This window comes from Leptonotus elevatus, chromosome 7 (genome assembly GCF_054856555.1).
Source record: "Leptonotus elevatus isolate MCC_2025b chromosome 7, RoL_Lele_1.0, whole genome shotgun sequence".
In the NCBI taxonomy this organism is placed as follows: domain Eukaryota; kingdom Metazoa; phylum Chordata; class Actinopteri; order Syngnathiformes; family Syngnathidae; genus Leptonotus; species Leptonotus elevatus.
This window is the reverse complement of record NC_141245.1, coordinates 7,130,207-7,144,433: the sequence shown is the minus strand read 5'-3', so window position 1 is coordinate 7,144,433 and position 14,227 is coordinate 7,130,207. Positions and strand designations below refer to the sequence as shown.

The window sequence follows — 14,227 nt, the reverse complement described above, 5'->3', positions numbered from 1 at the left end:
TAACGGTGAAGATTCAGATAGCAGTACGTTCGCATTTGGAATGACGCTACAAGTTCCATTTGATTTATTTACAAATTGCAGGTGACAGTTAAAAGCTTACGGATTTGAGCAGAGCTACGTCACTTGACCTAACACCAACGCGCGCGTGCACGCCTCTGTGCACTACTCAGTTCCTCACACCACAACGAGGGTGTTACGTGTGCGTGTGTGCGTGTGTGATGACTGGCATCCACATCCAGCCCGCGGTTTGAAGGATATCTCCTGGTAGGAACATCTTTTTTGGATCCTATGGGAGTTCTGACGGCCGCAGTTTGTCTGCTGGCAGCCGTGGGAGGTCAGTCTTTTCCCGTTTTCCTTATTCTTGCCTCTGTCGTACGACTGTAGCGTGAAATAATGCTGACAATGTCTGAGGCTACGTCTTTCCCATTTAACTAACTGCCTTAAATGTGCCAAGTAATCAACGCATTCGAACAAACAGGCTTATTATTACATCCATGTGTCATTTGGTATGCGCCCGTCTTTTAGCCACTCATTCGAGTACATGGAATCACATTTGCTCAAAATAGCCCAAACGCGCAGTTTAGCGTTAAGCAGGTGAGGAGAAAGGACAACACGTGCGCGTGACTGTAAATGAGTCTAAGGGTGTGTGCAGCCAGCCTTGGTGTGGGGTGTATATGATGGCAAACCCTTAGAGCATTTTCCCATAGTCTTCATATTGTCACAGTGGCGGTCCTAAAGTCGTATCCTGTGCGAAACACTCCCTAAACCCCCCCCCCCCCCCCTCGATTTGTATCACGATTCATAGGTCGCGATTCGATTCCGATTAATCCCGATACGAATCTATAAATTGATTATTGCGATTATTTTAAAACTCAAATTTAGAAAATACTAATCAGTAAACTTGTACATGCACCCTGTAAGATTTGTATGAAAATGTATTTATCTGAAAATTCAGGTTGCAGTCTGTTTCATGTTTGAACAGCACTGAAATAAAATATTAAGGCTTAATGTTCCATTAATATAACATTCTTCCATGCTTAATGTGTAAATCCTAACCCTAAGTAAGACGTTTTGTTGAATATTCCCATAAAAAAATGTATGTTTAAAAATCGATTCGGCCACATATTGAATCGATTCGAGAATTGCGTGCTGTAATATCGCGATATATTACCAAATCGATTTTTTTCTAACACCCCTAAGGAAGAGTGAGAGAAATTCTAACTTAGAGCAATTTCTCATATACATGCTGAAAAAAAAAAAAGTAAACGTGAAATGAAATTTAAAGATATGCAATTACTGTATGTTGAATGACTTTGAATGAGCGCACTTGTAGTACATGGACCTCAAGATGGATTCACATGGCTGGTATCACTGGTAAACACAAACATGAGCAGCTTTATGCTCCTTTTGCAGTGTGTCACTATAGCAATAATCAACTTGATTGGCCGGCTATTGGTCAGTAGTGTACTCTCTCGCCCAAAGTCAATTGGGAAATAGGCTTTGTGATTCAATTGCAATTGAGTTCATGTCTATCATATAGTACTTAGAATGCTGTTTGTGTTATAATTGACTTAGTGTGCATCAGATTCCTGTTGTTTCCATTCAAACATTTTAGTGGGCGCGATATGTACATTTCTTTTCTTTTTTTGCCTATTGTTCAGTTGGGATTTTGCCCCATGATTTTTTTCCTGGAAACACTTGATGGGTCAATATATGAACATTGCCAGGAGAAAGAATCTACACGATTCTTGTGTATTTCTAGAATCAATGCTGTCTGCAACCACTGCTTATTGAAATTAGTCAATGCTAATGTTTACTGCATAGTTAAAAACAACACACTGTCTTTTCTTATTTATATATTGGTGAATTGTAAACATGTTTTAAATCCATGTATATAGAGGAAAACATACCGTCCAAGCATACAGTGACATTTAGCTTGCAGGGTAGTGCTGCAGTGCTTAGGTTACCTTTAATGATATAATGGCAGTAAGGGATTTGAGACCGATTTAGCCCCGGATGGAAACTAAACTACCTGTAGGCTTGTGCCCCTGGGAATAGTGTGTACGCGTGTGTGTGTGTTATTGTGAGTGTGCGAGCGCGAGAGAGATGTAAGCTTCTTTGCTGTGTCTCTTCACCAAGGGAACAGTGTTGAGCTGATAACGAGTCTCTGGCGCAGCATCAAATGCTGCTTGTTTTTCTTCTTGTTTATTGTCATTGTGGCAGAAATGTAAAATGTGATTACTCTCATTCTCTTTTTGTTGTTGCGCTAGTGGGATGTCGGCCAGTAATCTCACCCCTCAATGATGCAAAGGTCAGGAAGTAGTTTATTATTACATAATTTTTCTTCTCAGTGATACAGTCCCTTCCAAAAGTATTGGGACGACAAGCTCAATTCCTTTGTTTGTGTTTCACACTGAAGACATTTGGGATTCAGATCAAAAGATGATCAGACAAAAGTTAAGAATTCCAACTTTTATTTCATGTATTTACATCTAGATGTGTTAAAAAAAACAACTCAGGACAGAAGAGCACCTTTTGTTTGGAACCCAGGTGTTGCCTTTTCGATTGTCTGCTTAAATATTAGACAATGCTTTGGGTTTCACTTGTGAAAACTGTATTTGCTGTTAAGTAAACATGAAGACCAGAAAACTGGAAGACTGGCCAAGTGAATCACGGGACCTTGTTTGTTTGTTTGTTTGATTACATTTTTTGTCTTTCGGAAACATTATTACAAGTTACATAGATCACATCACATTATTTGCAACATTGCCATTCGAAAGAAGAGCTGACGGGTAGAAGCCATGGCTTAGTAATAACCCTTCCCCATCGATTCTTACTATACGCATCAGTAATATACATTGATTATGATAATCATTGATTCATATCGTTATCAATCCCAGAATTAAGTCTGCACACTCCTTGCTCAGTTCATCTTGAATAAAGTCTGTGTATAAGTTGCAGCTAGTACCAAACATTGGGAATTGGTAAATCGGTTCCCGGACGCCACCAACAGGCCCACCCAACCAAGCGAGCAGCCAAGGCGAGCGCATGCTCCTTCACCAGTAGCGTCTTCGCTGACCTTGGATCAGCTTTCAGTCGATGGGCTTGCATTCTGCCCATTGCGTCCACAGCAATATTCACTCCATTCTGGTCAGCTCAGCCACCGGCCCACCCACCACTGTTGCCAGCATCCAGATGATGCTTAGATCTTGACACTCCTTAGCGCCCACCAAGGCCACCCACCAGCTGGGCAGGCCCCGTCGGCTCCATCCCGGAAGCACGTTTACCAACCCATTGTAAATATTTACAGCAGATACATTGCAGCCACAATATAACCTTATCACGACAGGCTTGCATGTTACAACAAATGTCCAAACAGAAATAGAGCCAGACAATGTTTACATTCTTACAGGAACAGCAATACATGTTATCACTGCAGGTGTATTAACAAGAGTTAACCTTGGCAGTGTCAGCAAGTAATCATATGCTACACTTGCATTATTCAAATCATAACAACTCCAGTTTTGGGTTAGTTAGTAATATGTTACAATAATTTAATTTAGGTAAGACTTAATCCACAATTTAATGATGTGAGTTACTGATTGCAGTTATTGTCTCTCAAACTCTGCCAATTCTTCCATTATTTTCACGATCCGTATTTTATTCTCAGAAGATGAGTCTTCTTTTGATTGAATGAAGATCCAACAGTCTTTTGTCCATGTGTTCTCGATAAATCCATTATTTCTCAATTGTCGCACCCTTCTGGCAATGTCAGCATTTCGGTTTGTTAGATTTTCATTGACGTGGACATGTTTACCTTTAAGCTTGTAGCGATCTCTCAAAACAGCAATCTTTTTCTTCCTGTCAACAAACCTGATCAGAACTGCCGGTGGTCGTGTCCCCCCCAGTTGGAAGCGAAAAGCACATCTGAATGTGCGCTGGATCCACAATTAATCCCAAATCTCTGAGTCGAGTTGTTACTTGCTATTCCGCAGTCTCGTTCGCTTAAGCTTGGTCAGAATCAACTGCACTTGTGCCAGCCGCAGCTCTCGCCGGAGGGCCGTGTCGCGGTTTAATCTGGAAACCTGTAACTATCACATCGTTGATATGAAGATTCTGTTCCAAATCATCCACTTTTTGTTCCAAGGTGACAATGCGTCGATCTTTTTCTTGTGTCTCTCTCCCCAACTGCTGAATTTCCTGCAGAAGTGGCTTTTCATTTCAAGTATTTTGGTGACCATTTCTTTGAGTTTTTCAAGAGAAGATTTTATCTCCTCAATCTCGTCAGCTCTTTTTCCGCCAGGCATATTGCAACAATGTAGTTAAAAATCCCAATGTAAAAATCAACAAAATAGATAGAAGTCCCGTGCAAGTGCAGGTGCAAGTACAGATGCGTCCTTCCTCGACTGATGTGTCCTTGATTTTGTGCCTTAACCCCAAAGAACATGCATTTTTACCTCCTGAGGAGGAGATTGAAGGGAGAAACACCAAGAAACCAACAGGAACTGAAATAGGCTGCAGTAAAGGCCTGGAAAAGCATTTCAAATGAAGAATGCAACAGTCTGGTGAGATCAATCAATCACAGGCTTGATGCAGTTTTGCAAGTTAGGGTTATTCAACCAAATATTAAACTTTCAGTTCATCTAATACAGTAATGTCTGTTCCAATACTTTTGCTCGCTTGAAAAGTGGGTGGCTTCAAACCAGTTTTTAACACATGTAGATATACTTTAAAATAAAAGTTAGAATGTTGCCATTCATGATCATCAAACAAAGGAATTGATTTTGCCGGGCCAATACTTTTGGAGAGCAAGGACTGTAGTACTGAATATTCCAAATGTTCATTGACAATTCTTTTTGTGCTTTGTCTCAAGGTTGGATGTATTATTCAAGAAACGCTGAATGGAGACGGCTCACAACCTGAGTGTGGCCCTCAGCTAGCAGGTGATATCAGTAATAGTCATTCACATCATGCATTATCACCAACATTTGCTACAATTTGGAGTCAACAATATTCATATACTACATAATTCATATCTATCCGAAAATAAGCACGCCCTAGGTTTTGAATTTGAGGTTGCGCTACATTGAATTGCTGGCGACAACAACAACAAGTTTGCTGTGATGCCATTGTCTCTTTATGATTTGATTATGTGGAGTAAATTAGTGTCTAATTTTCTGCAGCGGAGCTTGATGAAGTGCAACGACACCAGGGTCTGCTCGGGGAGCTGCAGAGGCTGGCGGATGATGGTACGCAGTGTTTCACACATTACCAGTGTTTGTCCTTTCTCAATCACATATACAGTAAACACTCACTTATAGCAGTGAATTCCTTCCTGACCTATCTGCAATATGGAGACCATGTAAAAAAACAAAAATGTTCTTAAAAAAAAAAGAAGAAAAGTTTTACTTCTCCCACAAGCACATTTAAACGTACTAAAACACACTTACCAGTCATTTCAATGGCTCGGGTGATACGGGGCAAGTAGGTTCATGCAGTACCACCGTCGAACACTCGGGGCGCTTGCACAGTTAAGGTCAAAGTGTGTTTGCGTCACGCGGTTAGTCACTCCATGGTTATGTTTACTGTAAAACTGACCAATAAACTAAGGGCTCCCCAGACTATCAATAGTTTTAAAAAATGTATTTAAAAAAAATTTTTTTTTTTGAAAAACAAACATTTTAATCATACATTTTTGTTTTATGTGTGACTTTTACTTAGATTTTCTTGTTTTAACATTTTTATTATTGTAGCACTTTGAGCTCTCTTGTAAAGTGCGTTACTGTAATAATATTTCTACAACCAGTGTGTGCAAATTGAAATGAGGTATGTTGTTGCCGATCTTTGCAGAGAGAGAGCGGTACGAGTACAATCTAGCTGATGAAGAGGATGATTTGGAGTCGAAAGATGAAGACGGCGATGCGGCCAAAACAACAGTGGAAGATGACACCAAGAAGAGGGAGCTGGATGAGCCAAAGATAGATGATACGGGGATCCATGATGAAGAGGAGAGAGCTAAGGAGCTCGAGGAGCTGCTGGCCGAAGAGATCAGCAAGAAAGAAAAGGAGGAGACAAATGACGAGGAGCTCAAAGAGCTGCTCAGAGAGTTGAAGAAAAAGCGTTATGAGATGAAGGAAAGCGGGAGCCCAAAAAGTGGTCAGGATGAGGACGACACCAAGCAAAAGATGGCAAGAGACAAAGAGGAAGTCCAGCAGAAGAATGTTGCCGATCAGAGGAAGGATGAGTTAGAACTGAGTGTGGAGAAGGAGAAGGCGGAGAAGGAGCTGAAGGAGCTGACCAGCAAGAATGACCCAGAGGAGGAGAAGGCGAGGAAGGAGAAGCAGGAGGAGTTGGACGAGCTGGTCAAGAAGATGCAACGAGTGCAGGACGAGGCGCGAGTGCAGAAGAGAGACGGCGCGGACGAGGAGGAGGAGGAGGAGGACGAACGAGAAGGTGACAATGGCGGAGGTGATGTTGAGGTGAAGGAGCCGCAGCAGAAGAGAGTGATGGAGAAAGCCAGCGACGAGGCCACTCGCCAGTTTGAGAGGGAGAGGTTGAAGGACCAGGAGGAGGATGACGATCCACGTGGGGAGGATGAGGAGGATGAGTACGTCAGAGAGGATGAAGATGAGGGCGAAGGCGGCTTGGAAGATGATGAAGGCGAGGTTTGTCAAAGAAACGAGATGTTGTCATTTTAACTTAAAATTGTTGGTCATAACATCCACAGTCCAACGCTCATAATGCAAGCAACAGCAAATCTTAGTTAAAAAAAAAAAAATAAATAATAATAATAATAATAAAAAAAAATTTTTTTTGCTGAGCTTAATTTTAGGAAAAAGAAGTCGACCAAGTTGATTACAAAAATAAGTTGACTCAAAAGTTTACCATTTTACGACATCCTCCACTCAGACACTTGGCTACATAATCGTCCATTGTCCTTCATGACCTTTTCAGTGTATTAGCACCCTCTATTGGTGGAAAGTTGACACTACAGTCAGTGAGATTCTCCTTTGAGGGGCACGTCTTATCGGATGTCGCCAGACTCGCTACAGTGATAAGGTTGTCATCGTTTTTACACCGAGTACCACATTGTAATGTGACTGTGTATGGAAAAGAAATGGCAGTAAGGCGGAGCTAATTATTTGCGCCACTGAATCTCCTTGATCAAAATTGGCCACCACGTCGCTCCACCCGAGTACAATATCTTCTCGTCAGTTAGTAGTGTATGTTATTATCAAAAACAGTTTGTGCTGAATGTTTCGATTTCAATTTGAGAGGACTGTAAGTCGAAACCTTCCAATGCTGTCTGCACACAGTAACTGGGTGCCGTTTTCTCTCCTTTCCATCTGCAGGAGCTGCTGGAGATCGAAGCCCAGTTACGTGAAGTTGCCGCAGAGCTGAGAGAGCTGCGGAGAGGATGAACACACACACACACGTACACACACAGTAGCCCTTTGGTTGTATTCTCTTTCACACATCCAGCTCCACTGATTCCCATTATCAGCCTCGGTGTCCCTTATTTGGATGCAACATTATTTTTTATCGGAAACTGTTTTTTTCATTAGTGTCAATGCAATGCTGATTTTAGTTTCGGAGCTCTATGATTAGTGGGCTTGTCACCTTAACCTGTAAATCTTTAGTAGACAGGTGGAATAAGTTGCGAACTGCCACAAAAGCAAGCATTCAGCACTTTTATTTAAATGCCATTTCTACCTAGAAATTTCACGCACACTTTCACGCAGCATTTTAAGTGCTGAGTCATCAAAACAGATGTTACAACTGATTCTCTATAAGCAATTTGTGTGTATCAATATCCGTTTTGTGCAATAATCAATAGCTATATGTAAAGTGTTATGACTGTTATATGTTGCTACCCAAGGGTAAGTCATTTATTCTTTCAAGAAAATATTGATTCATTAGGCTCGTGTACTGTTAAAATCAGACTGTTTGTGACGAACAAGGGCGACACGGAAAAAACCCACAACCGGATCTTGTATGCTGAAACGTGTGTCAGGTGTCGAGTTGCACATGGTGCGTATAGATGGGAATTGATGAGCTTACAAGGTCGCGATGTGTCACTTGCGGTTCAGACAGCTTTGCACTCTTAACAAGCCAAGGACGACCAGGCAGGGACGAGGAAGACACTAAAGCCATTTTGTTGTCTTTTGGTAAGACTAACGCTGAAAATAACCGTTGTAATCGCTCGGTGGTGTTACATCACATTTGCGGTGGCTGCTGTCTTGACTTATTTGTGCTAGTGTAAATATCATTGCGCCAAGGTCATACAAAGTAAAAGGCAAAAGCGCCCCCAAGAGGACACTGCGTCAAATTGCACAAGATACACAATTTACAGGGTTACCAAGAGACTCAATAAATCTGCAATAATACAATGCACACTGCGGCACACATGAATGCAATAATTAATATTGAAAAAAAAGTAAGTAAGCCAATACAGCAGGTATTTTAATACATTATTAAAGTACACATATAGTACTCATTTATTAAAAATATATATTTTTTTTCTATAGTCAAGAATTACAATCTTATGAAAACACGCAAATAATTAACACTAATAATAATAGTACGATTCATTCCAAAGATGATTGTTTATTTCACAAGAACTAAAGAACTGTTACTGTACTTTCAAGTTGTTTTTGTACATATGTGTAAGATGTATCAACCAGCAAGATAGAGGGAAGGATACGTCTGAGGGAGGGCGATATTAAAGACATTTCAAAATTATTTCAAATGGTTAAATAAACAAACATATTTGTAATATTACTAGCCATAGAGTGCTGTATTTTGTGCCTGCGGTGTCTTCTATGCTACTCAATAAAAGTAATTGAAAGTCACTTTCTGCCTAATTGTTTATATTGTGATTAGAATAACTTCATAGCACAAAATATATTTCTGGATTGACTAATCCAGATATTTTTATCTTAATGAAATGACTACAGTAATTAAAGATTTGCATTGTGCGTTTTGACCCGAGGTGTCTCAGATCTCAAGTCTCCCCTTTGTGTTTGGTCATCTCAGGAGAGTCAGAAGAAGCAGCTTGTTTGTCCAACACTGACTCAATGTGGCTGAGCAGAGAGGAAAAAAACTGGGGCACGCCCTCGTAACCTGACAAGAGACAACAACACTTGACTGTGGCTGTTGGCTGTGTCTGGTGACAATGTGACAGTGCTTACCTGGAAAGATGTTGATGTCTATGACAGTGAGGGTATACGTGTGTATATTGATGATGACATCCACACCAAACAGGGCCATGCCGAGCTCAACGCGCAGCTCTCTGACCAGGGCGGCAACAGCCTCCGTGCTGGGAGGGGGCAGGCAGGGCATTTTCTCATCCAGCTTGGGAAAGGGAGACACGTTTTTAGGTGCATTTCAGACAGGTGCCACTTTTTCATAAATATCGCATGATGTTGTTGATCGCATCGAGTTGCAAAATCCGTAATTGCAGAATTGTATAGAGAGAGTTTGGCCAACTCGGTCACAGCGTGATTGGTCAACTGCTGGTCACATGACACATGGACGCCGTCTTGTTACCATGCTGAAAACGGAGTTGGCCAAACTCTCTCTCTATATGGCTCTGAGTAATTGCAGCTAATAGTGCCCCCTAGAGGTGAAGTCAAATCAAACATTTCCACCACAACAAGTCTAAACACTTGTGATTAAGCAGCGAAATCCAATGTCATAATATCCATCTCAGGGGCGGCCATTTTGCCACGTGCTGTGGACTGAAAAATCACATCACAGCTGCTCAAGGCGCATGTAACGAGCAATCGCGGCTCAGCTTCTGAAAACAGGTGAGCCGTGATTGGTCATTACCTGAGCCCTGAGCAACTATGATGTCATTTTCAGTCCACAGTAAGTGTCAAAATGGCGGCCCCCAGATGGATAAAAACAGTTGGATTTTGCTGCATAGAATATGGGGGTGTTAAAAAAAAAATCCATTCGGCAATATATCGCGATATTACAGCGCACAATTCTCGAATCGATTCGATATGCAGCCGAATTGATTTTTAAACATAATTTTTTTATGAGAATATTCAACAAAACGTCTTACTCAGGGTTAGGATTCAGACATTAAGCATGGAAGAATGTTTGTTAAATGCAGTGGCTCAGTTATAAGCCAGAATTTTCAGATACATAAATACATGTTCATACAAATCTTACAGTGTACATGTACTAGTTTACTGATTAGTATTTTCTAAATTTGAGTTTAAAAAAAATCACAATAATCAATTAATAGATTTGTATCGGGATTAATCGGCATCGAATCGAATCGTGACCTATGAATCGTGATATGAATCGAATCGCCAGGTACTAGGCAATTCACACCTCTAATAGAATATATTGTAAGAAAATCTTTGTGTCAACTTCCCTTTTAATGAGTATTTAATTGAAAATGATTTTGTTTTAAACTGAAAGATCATTTGAAATCATGCACGGCTTTTCATTTAAAAATACACAATACTCACAGCTGTGAGATCAGAGCTTGACTCTGGTTTGGACACTTGCTGACTGTTAAAGAAGATGGTCTTTCTCTCTGCGGGCACAGAGAAACCACAGCTGGAGTGTGCGCAGGAAACAAACAGCAAAGATAGCATAAGCAGATCAGTTGAACGGGATCTGGGTTAGGGTAAGGATAGCAAAGGGTTCAATGAGACTTCACAACGAGACTGGATAGAAAAGTAAAAATCAGACAGGAAGTGGGCACATTGCATTTTTTGACTGACCACATGGTCCAGTTGGGAAGTTCTTGAGTGAGGGTCTTTCCACACAGAAGTGTCTTTCGCCGACAACAAACACCTTGTGCAGGACAGCTCCATGGTTGACAAAACTCTGAAGGACACATGGAGGACGGATCTCCGCCAGATTTGCTGCACTGAAGATCAGCGACATCTACGCATCGAGCAAATAGATGAAGCACAACTACAGAGTGGGGGACGACCCGTGTAAGATGACTGCACTTACCTCATGAGAAAGAGAACCATGTGCCACTCTGGTTTTACAAACTGTCCAACAGGGAACAAATTGAGTGAGTCCTTTTAAAGCTTTTGTTTCATAACAATAATGAGTATCTAAAAAGCTTTTGAGAGTGAGGTAGAAAACTGACTGAGAGGGAAGCTCAGGTTCTGGGTCATCACTTTCTGCTGAATGGAAGGCATGTCACTTGCACTGTGGACCTCGAGGTATGGAGGACTGCAAATGTGCCAGTCTGTCAAGCAAAACAAAGTCTTCACCTCACAATGTGGTGTTTACTGTACTAATTGCACTTTTATTATTAGTAGTAAACGTGAGACCTCGGAGTAAATTGTGCAGCTTGCTCATGATCCGGTAAGAGGCAAAGCGGTCTAGAATTTGGGTCATGGCAGGCAGGGGATCCAGAAGAACTGTCCTGCTGTGAGCGGACACATAGCTCTGGAACATAACACAAGCAGCTCATGTCACTTTCACAACACATCAGGCAGCTAAATTGCTGCTTGTTTATAGTCATGTAGGTAAGCTAGCAACCATTGTTAGCGAACTTTTTAAAGTTGTAGAAATATGATGGGATGTAAAACTTGAAATAAGTAGTTCTCGATCCCGTCCATCTATCTGCCGTAACAACGTCGTGCGTGCTCGCTCCTAGCTGCGCATGCGCACTTCGAGTATTTGTAGCATGTCGCCGCTGAGCTTCGCACTCAGCCATTCGTCGTTGTGGCTCCACCGATCTCACCGCATACTTTGAAAATGGCTGAGAGTCGCAAGATGACGTCCGTCTATGAAGTGAGGCCGGCTGCAGAGACTGATGATGATGATGATGATGATGATGATGAAGATTTGCCCGCACGTTCCCGACCTTTGATAGGCGTTTCTCCCGGTAGAGCAGGAGAGCTGGTAGGATGATCTTCCGCATGCGCATTTAAAAAAAAGTGACAAACGGACGTTTGGCTTCTACTTTTCGCTAAAAATTTACACACCGTGTACACACAATGTGTCAAACTTATCCCCCCTTTTTTTCTTAAAGTGAAAGTCAACCTTAAACATTTATTGACAATAATATGTTATAGTGACCTCACTAGTCTAAACATTCATTGTTCATTTATTTCAGGCAGCAATCAAAATTGAACAATTTCTCAATTTCTCCAGACAGTGCTCAACTAAACCTAGCCTGAAAAGGAGTGGGAGGACTTCACCTTTAAGGATTCCTCCCCAGTCTTTTGTTGCCCCAGACCTAGCATAAAAAATATATATATTTATATTTTTTTTGCTCCACCTGAAAGTTGACCAGGAGCTGCTTTGATTTGCTGTCATGCTCCGCCTCCACGATGACATCAGACAGCTTGTGAACTATGACATCGAAAGGTCCCTGTGGCCCAAGCGGCTGAGTAAGATCAATCTGAAGAAGAAAAAATAAAACATTGGATTATTTATTCATCATTTGCCTTGAGTCTTCCAGATTGTAAGAGAGGCTCGTCACAGGATTTATTGCACATTTATACATGTTTGTTAAATAAAACGAGAAAACACCACAAAAAACACAAAATGTTGCCTAACGGCTAGCATTTTTATACCACAATTACGGGTCTTTCTTTCATGACACCAACACAAGGAAAATGCACAGAAAGCTAATAGGAGGAGGTGGCTGCAGGTGGCTGTGACATGGATTACAAAAATTGCAGACATCTGTATATGACACATGCGTGAAGTCAACGTTAACGCAGCACAATGCAAGATGGTGTGCATGTGTTTAGGAAATCAAGACAAATCTATGCATGCACGCACACACACACAGGCAAATATGAAAGTCCTGCATTCATCACAAATCTGCAAAGTGATCAATTATGCCCCTGACTTTGTATTTGCATAAGACAAAAACAATTACCTCCACCACCTCCACTCCATGGTCCCTGGATGAACAAAATGAATTGGTTTATATTCTATTCAAGAGTAACTTTACTGTTATACATGACAAAGACAAAAGTGGAATATCCGTTCATGAATTACACTCATTACAGTAGCTAATTACATTTTGCTCAGTCTCTGTTGTTAAGGCCCTGTTCTGAATGGACCAAATAACAACAGCATGATAATAAAAAGACAAACGTCATGCAACTTACGCACAGAGCTCTGCAAAGGCGTCCAGATTCATCCTCTTGCGTTTCTTATCACTGAGGCAGAAGCCCACTCTGCGGCGCGACATTCGGCTTGCTTCTCTTGTGACCCGCTGACATAGACAAAAGGGCGGAAGGCCCACGCTCTTGTCCGTCAACCCCCACCCCACCGGCTCCTACAACGCACTTCATCTCAAGAGTGACTTCTTGAAACAATTCATCTGACTTAATGACAAACAACAGAGGTCATTTGACCTGTGCACCCTCCTTCCAGATGGTCGATCGGCGTAGTGAAGCAGTGGTTAGCGACACAGCTTTACAGTTCTGAGGTTCAAGATCTGAAGCATTACTCCCAACCATGTGTAGAGTTATTTATCGTATTAATTAGGGGTGTGCCCAAAAAATCGATTCTCATTTAGTACGATTCAGAATAGATTTTAAAAGTCCCAAAATCGATTTTATTTAAATTATTTTATACTGTCTTGCCTTTGTCTGTGTGTGCCTTTATTGGGAGCGCTGTTCATGTTGTACCCGATTTGGCCACTGAGGGCCAGTGTGGTTCCACGCGGTCTAATACACTGTTAAATTGTAGCCACATTAGAGAGTAGAAGGAAAAAGTCACGATCAAGTTATTCCAATTTAAAAAAAACAATTTAAATCAGCGTGGAGCCGTTCTTTGGAGTGATAAAAGTGCCACAAGTAGCGTGCTAATTAGCATTAGCAGGTCAGACTGGTGTAGATCATTACAATTCCTTGCACATTTATAGATTGAAGCAAAAATCGTTGTCAATCAAATAATTTTGAATCAAAAAGCGTTCTTAATCGCAAATCGATTCTGAATCGAATCACAGACCCAAAAATCGGAATCTAATCGTGAGACATTCAAAGATTCCCACCCCTAGTATTAATGCAGATTAATCACACTATTAATTTCGACCACAGATGATCCTTTATCTTGACAACGGATGGCTACATTAATTGTAGCACAGGTTGTGTTTGAGCAATAAACATAACTACATGCATTAGAGTAAAGCATTTAATAAATGTTTCGGTACGACATTCAGAATATTTTTTCATGTCGAACTACTGGGGTCATTTTTTCCCATTTTAAATTATGCAAGTAA

General features: G+C 41.2%; 2 protein-coding genes across 6 annotated transcripts; one reads left to right on the top strand and one right to left on the bottom strand.

The window, feature by feature from the left end:
- The first annotated feature begins 127 nt into the window (after positions 1–127).
- On the top strand, positions 128–8,852 carry LOC147170695 (uncharacterized). Its single transcript, XM_086080057.1, has 6 exons — positions 128–334; positions 2,271–2,311; positions 4,874–4,943; positions 5,184–5,249; positions 5,851–6,665; positions 7,353–8,852. Exons 1-6 carry the CDS (start codon positions 289–291, stop codon positions 7,419–7,421), a joined length of 1,107 nt encoding a protein of 368 aa, XP_085936183.1. The 5' UTR covers positions 128–288; the 3' UTR covers positions 7,422–8,852.
- On the bottom strand, positions 7,678–13,192 carry LOC147170694 (inositol-tetrakisphosphate 1-kinase-like). 5 transcript variants are annotated; one of them, XM_086080062.1, is made up of 10 exons: positions 13,110–13,192; positions 12,875–12,899; positions 12,266–12,388; positions 11,310–11,427; positions 11,123–11,224; positions 10,981–11,021; positions 10,743–10,908; positions 10,485–10,552; positions 9,192–9,354; positions 7,678–9,123 (listed from the first exon to the last, which is right to left on the bottom strand). In XM_086080062.1, the coding sequence occupies exons 1-10, from the start codon at positions 13,190–13,192 to the stop codon at positions 9,005–9,007; spliced, it is 1,008 nt and encodes a 335-aa protein (XP_085936188.1). In that variant the 3' UTR covers positions 7,678–9,004. The 5 variants fall into 5 exon arrangements, with proteins under 5 accessions (XP_085936188.1, XP_085936186.1, XP_085936185.1 ...); XM_086080060.1 differs by lacking the exon at positions 13,110–13,192 and having other exon boundaries at positions 10,485–10,575; positions 11,726–12,388; positions 12,875–12,958; XM_086080059.1 differs by lacking the exon at positions 13,110–13,192 and having other exon boundaries at positions 10,485–10,635; positions 11,726–12,388; positions 12,875–12,957.
- Positions 13,193–14,227: the final 1,035 nt, after the last annotated feature.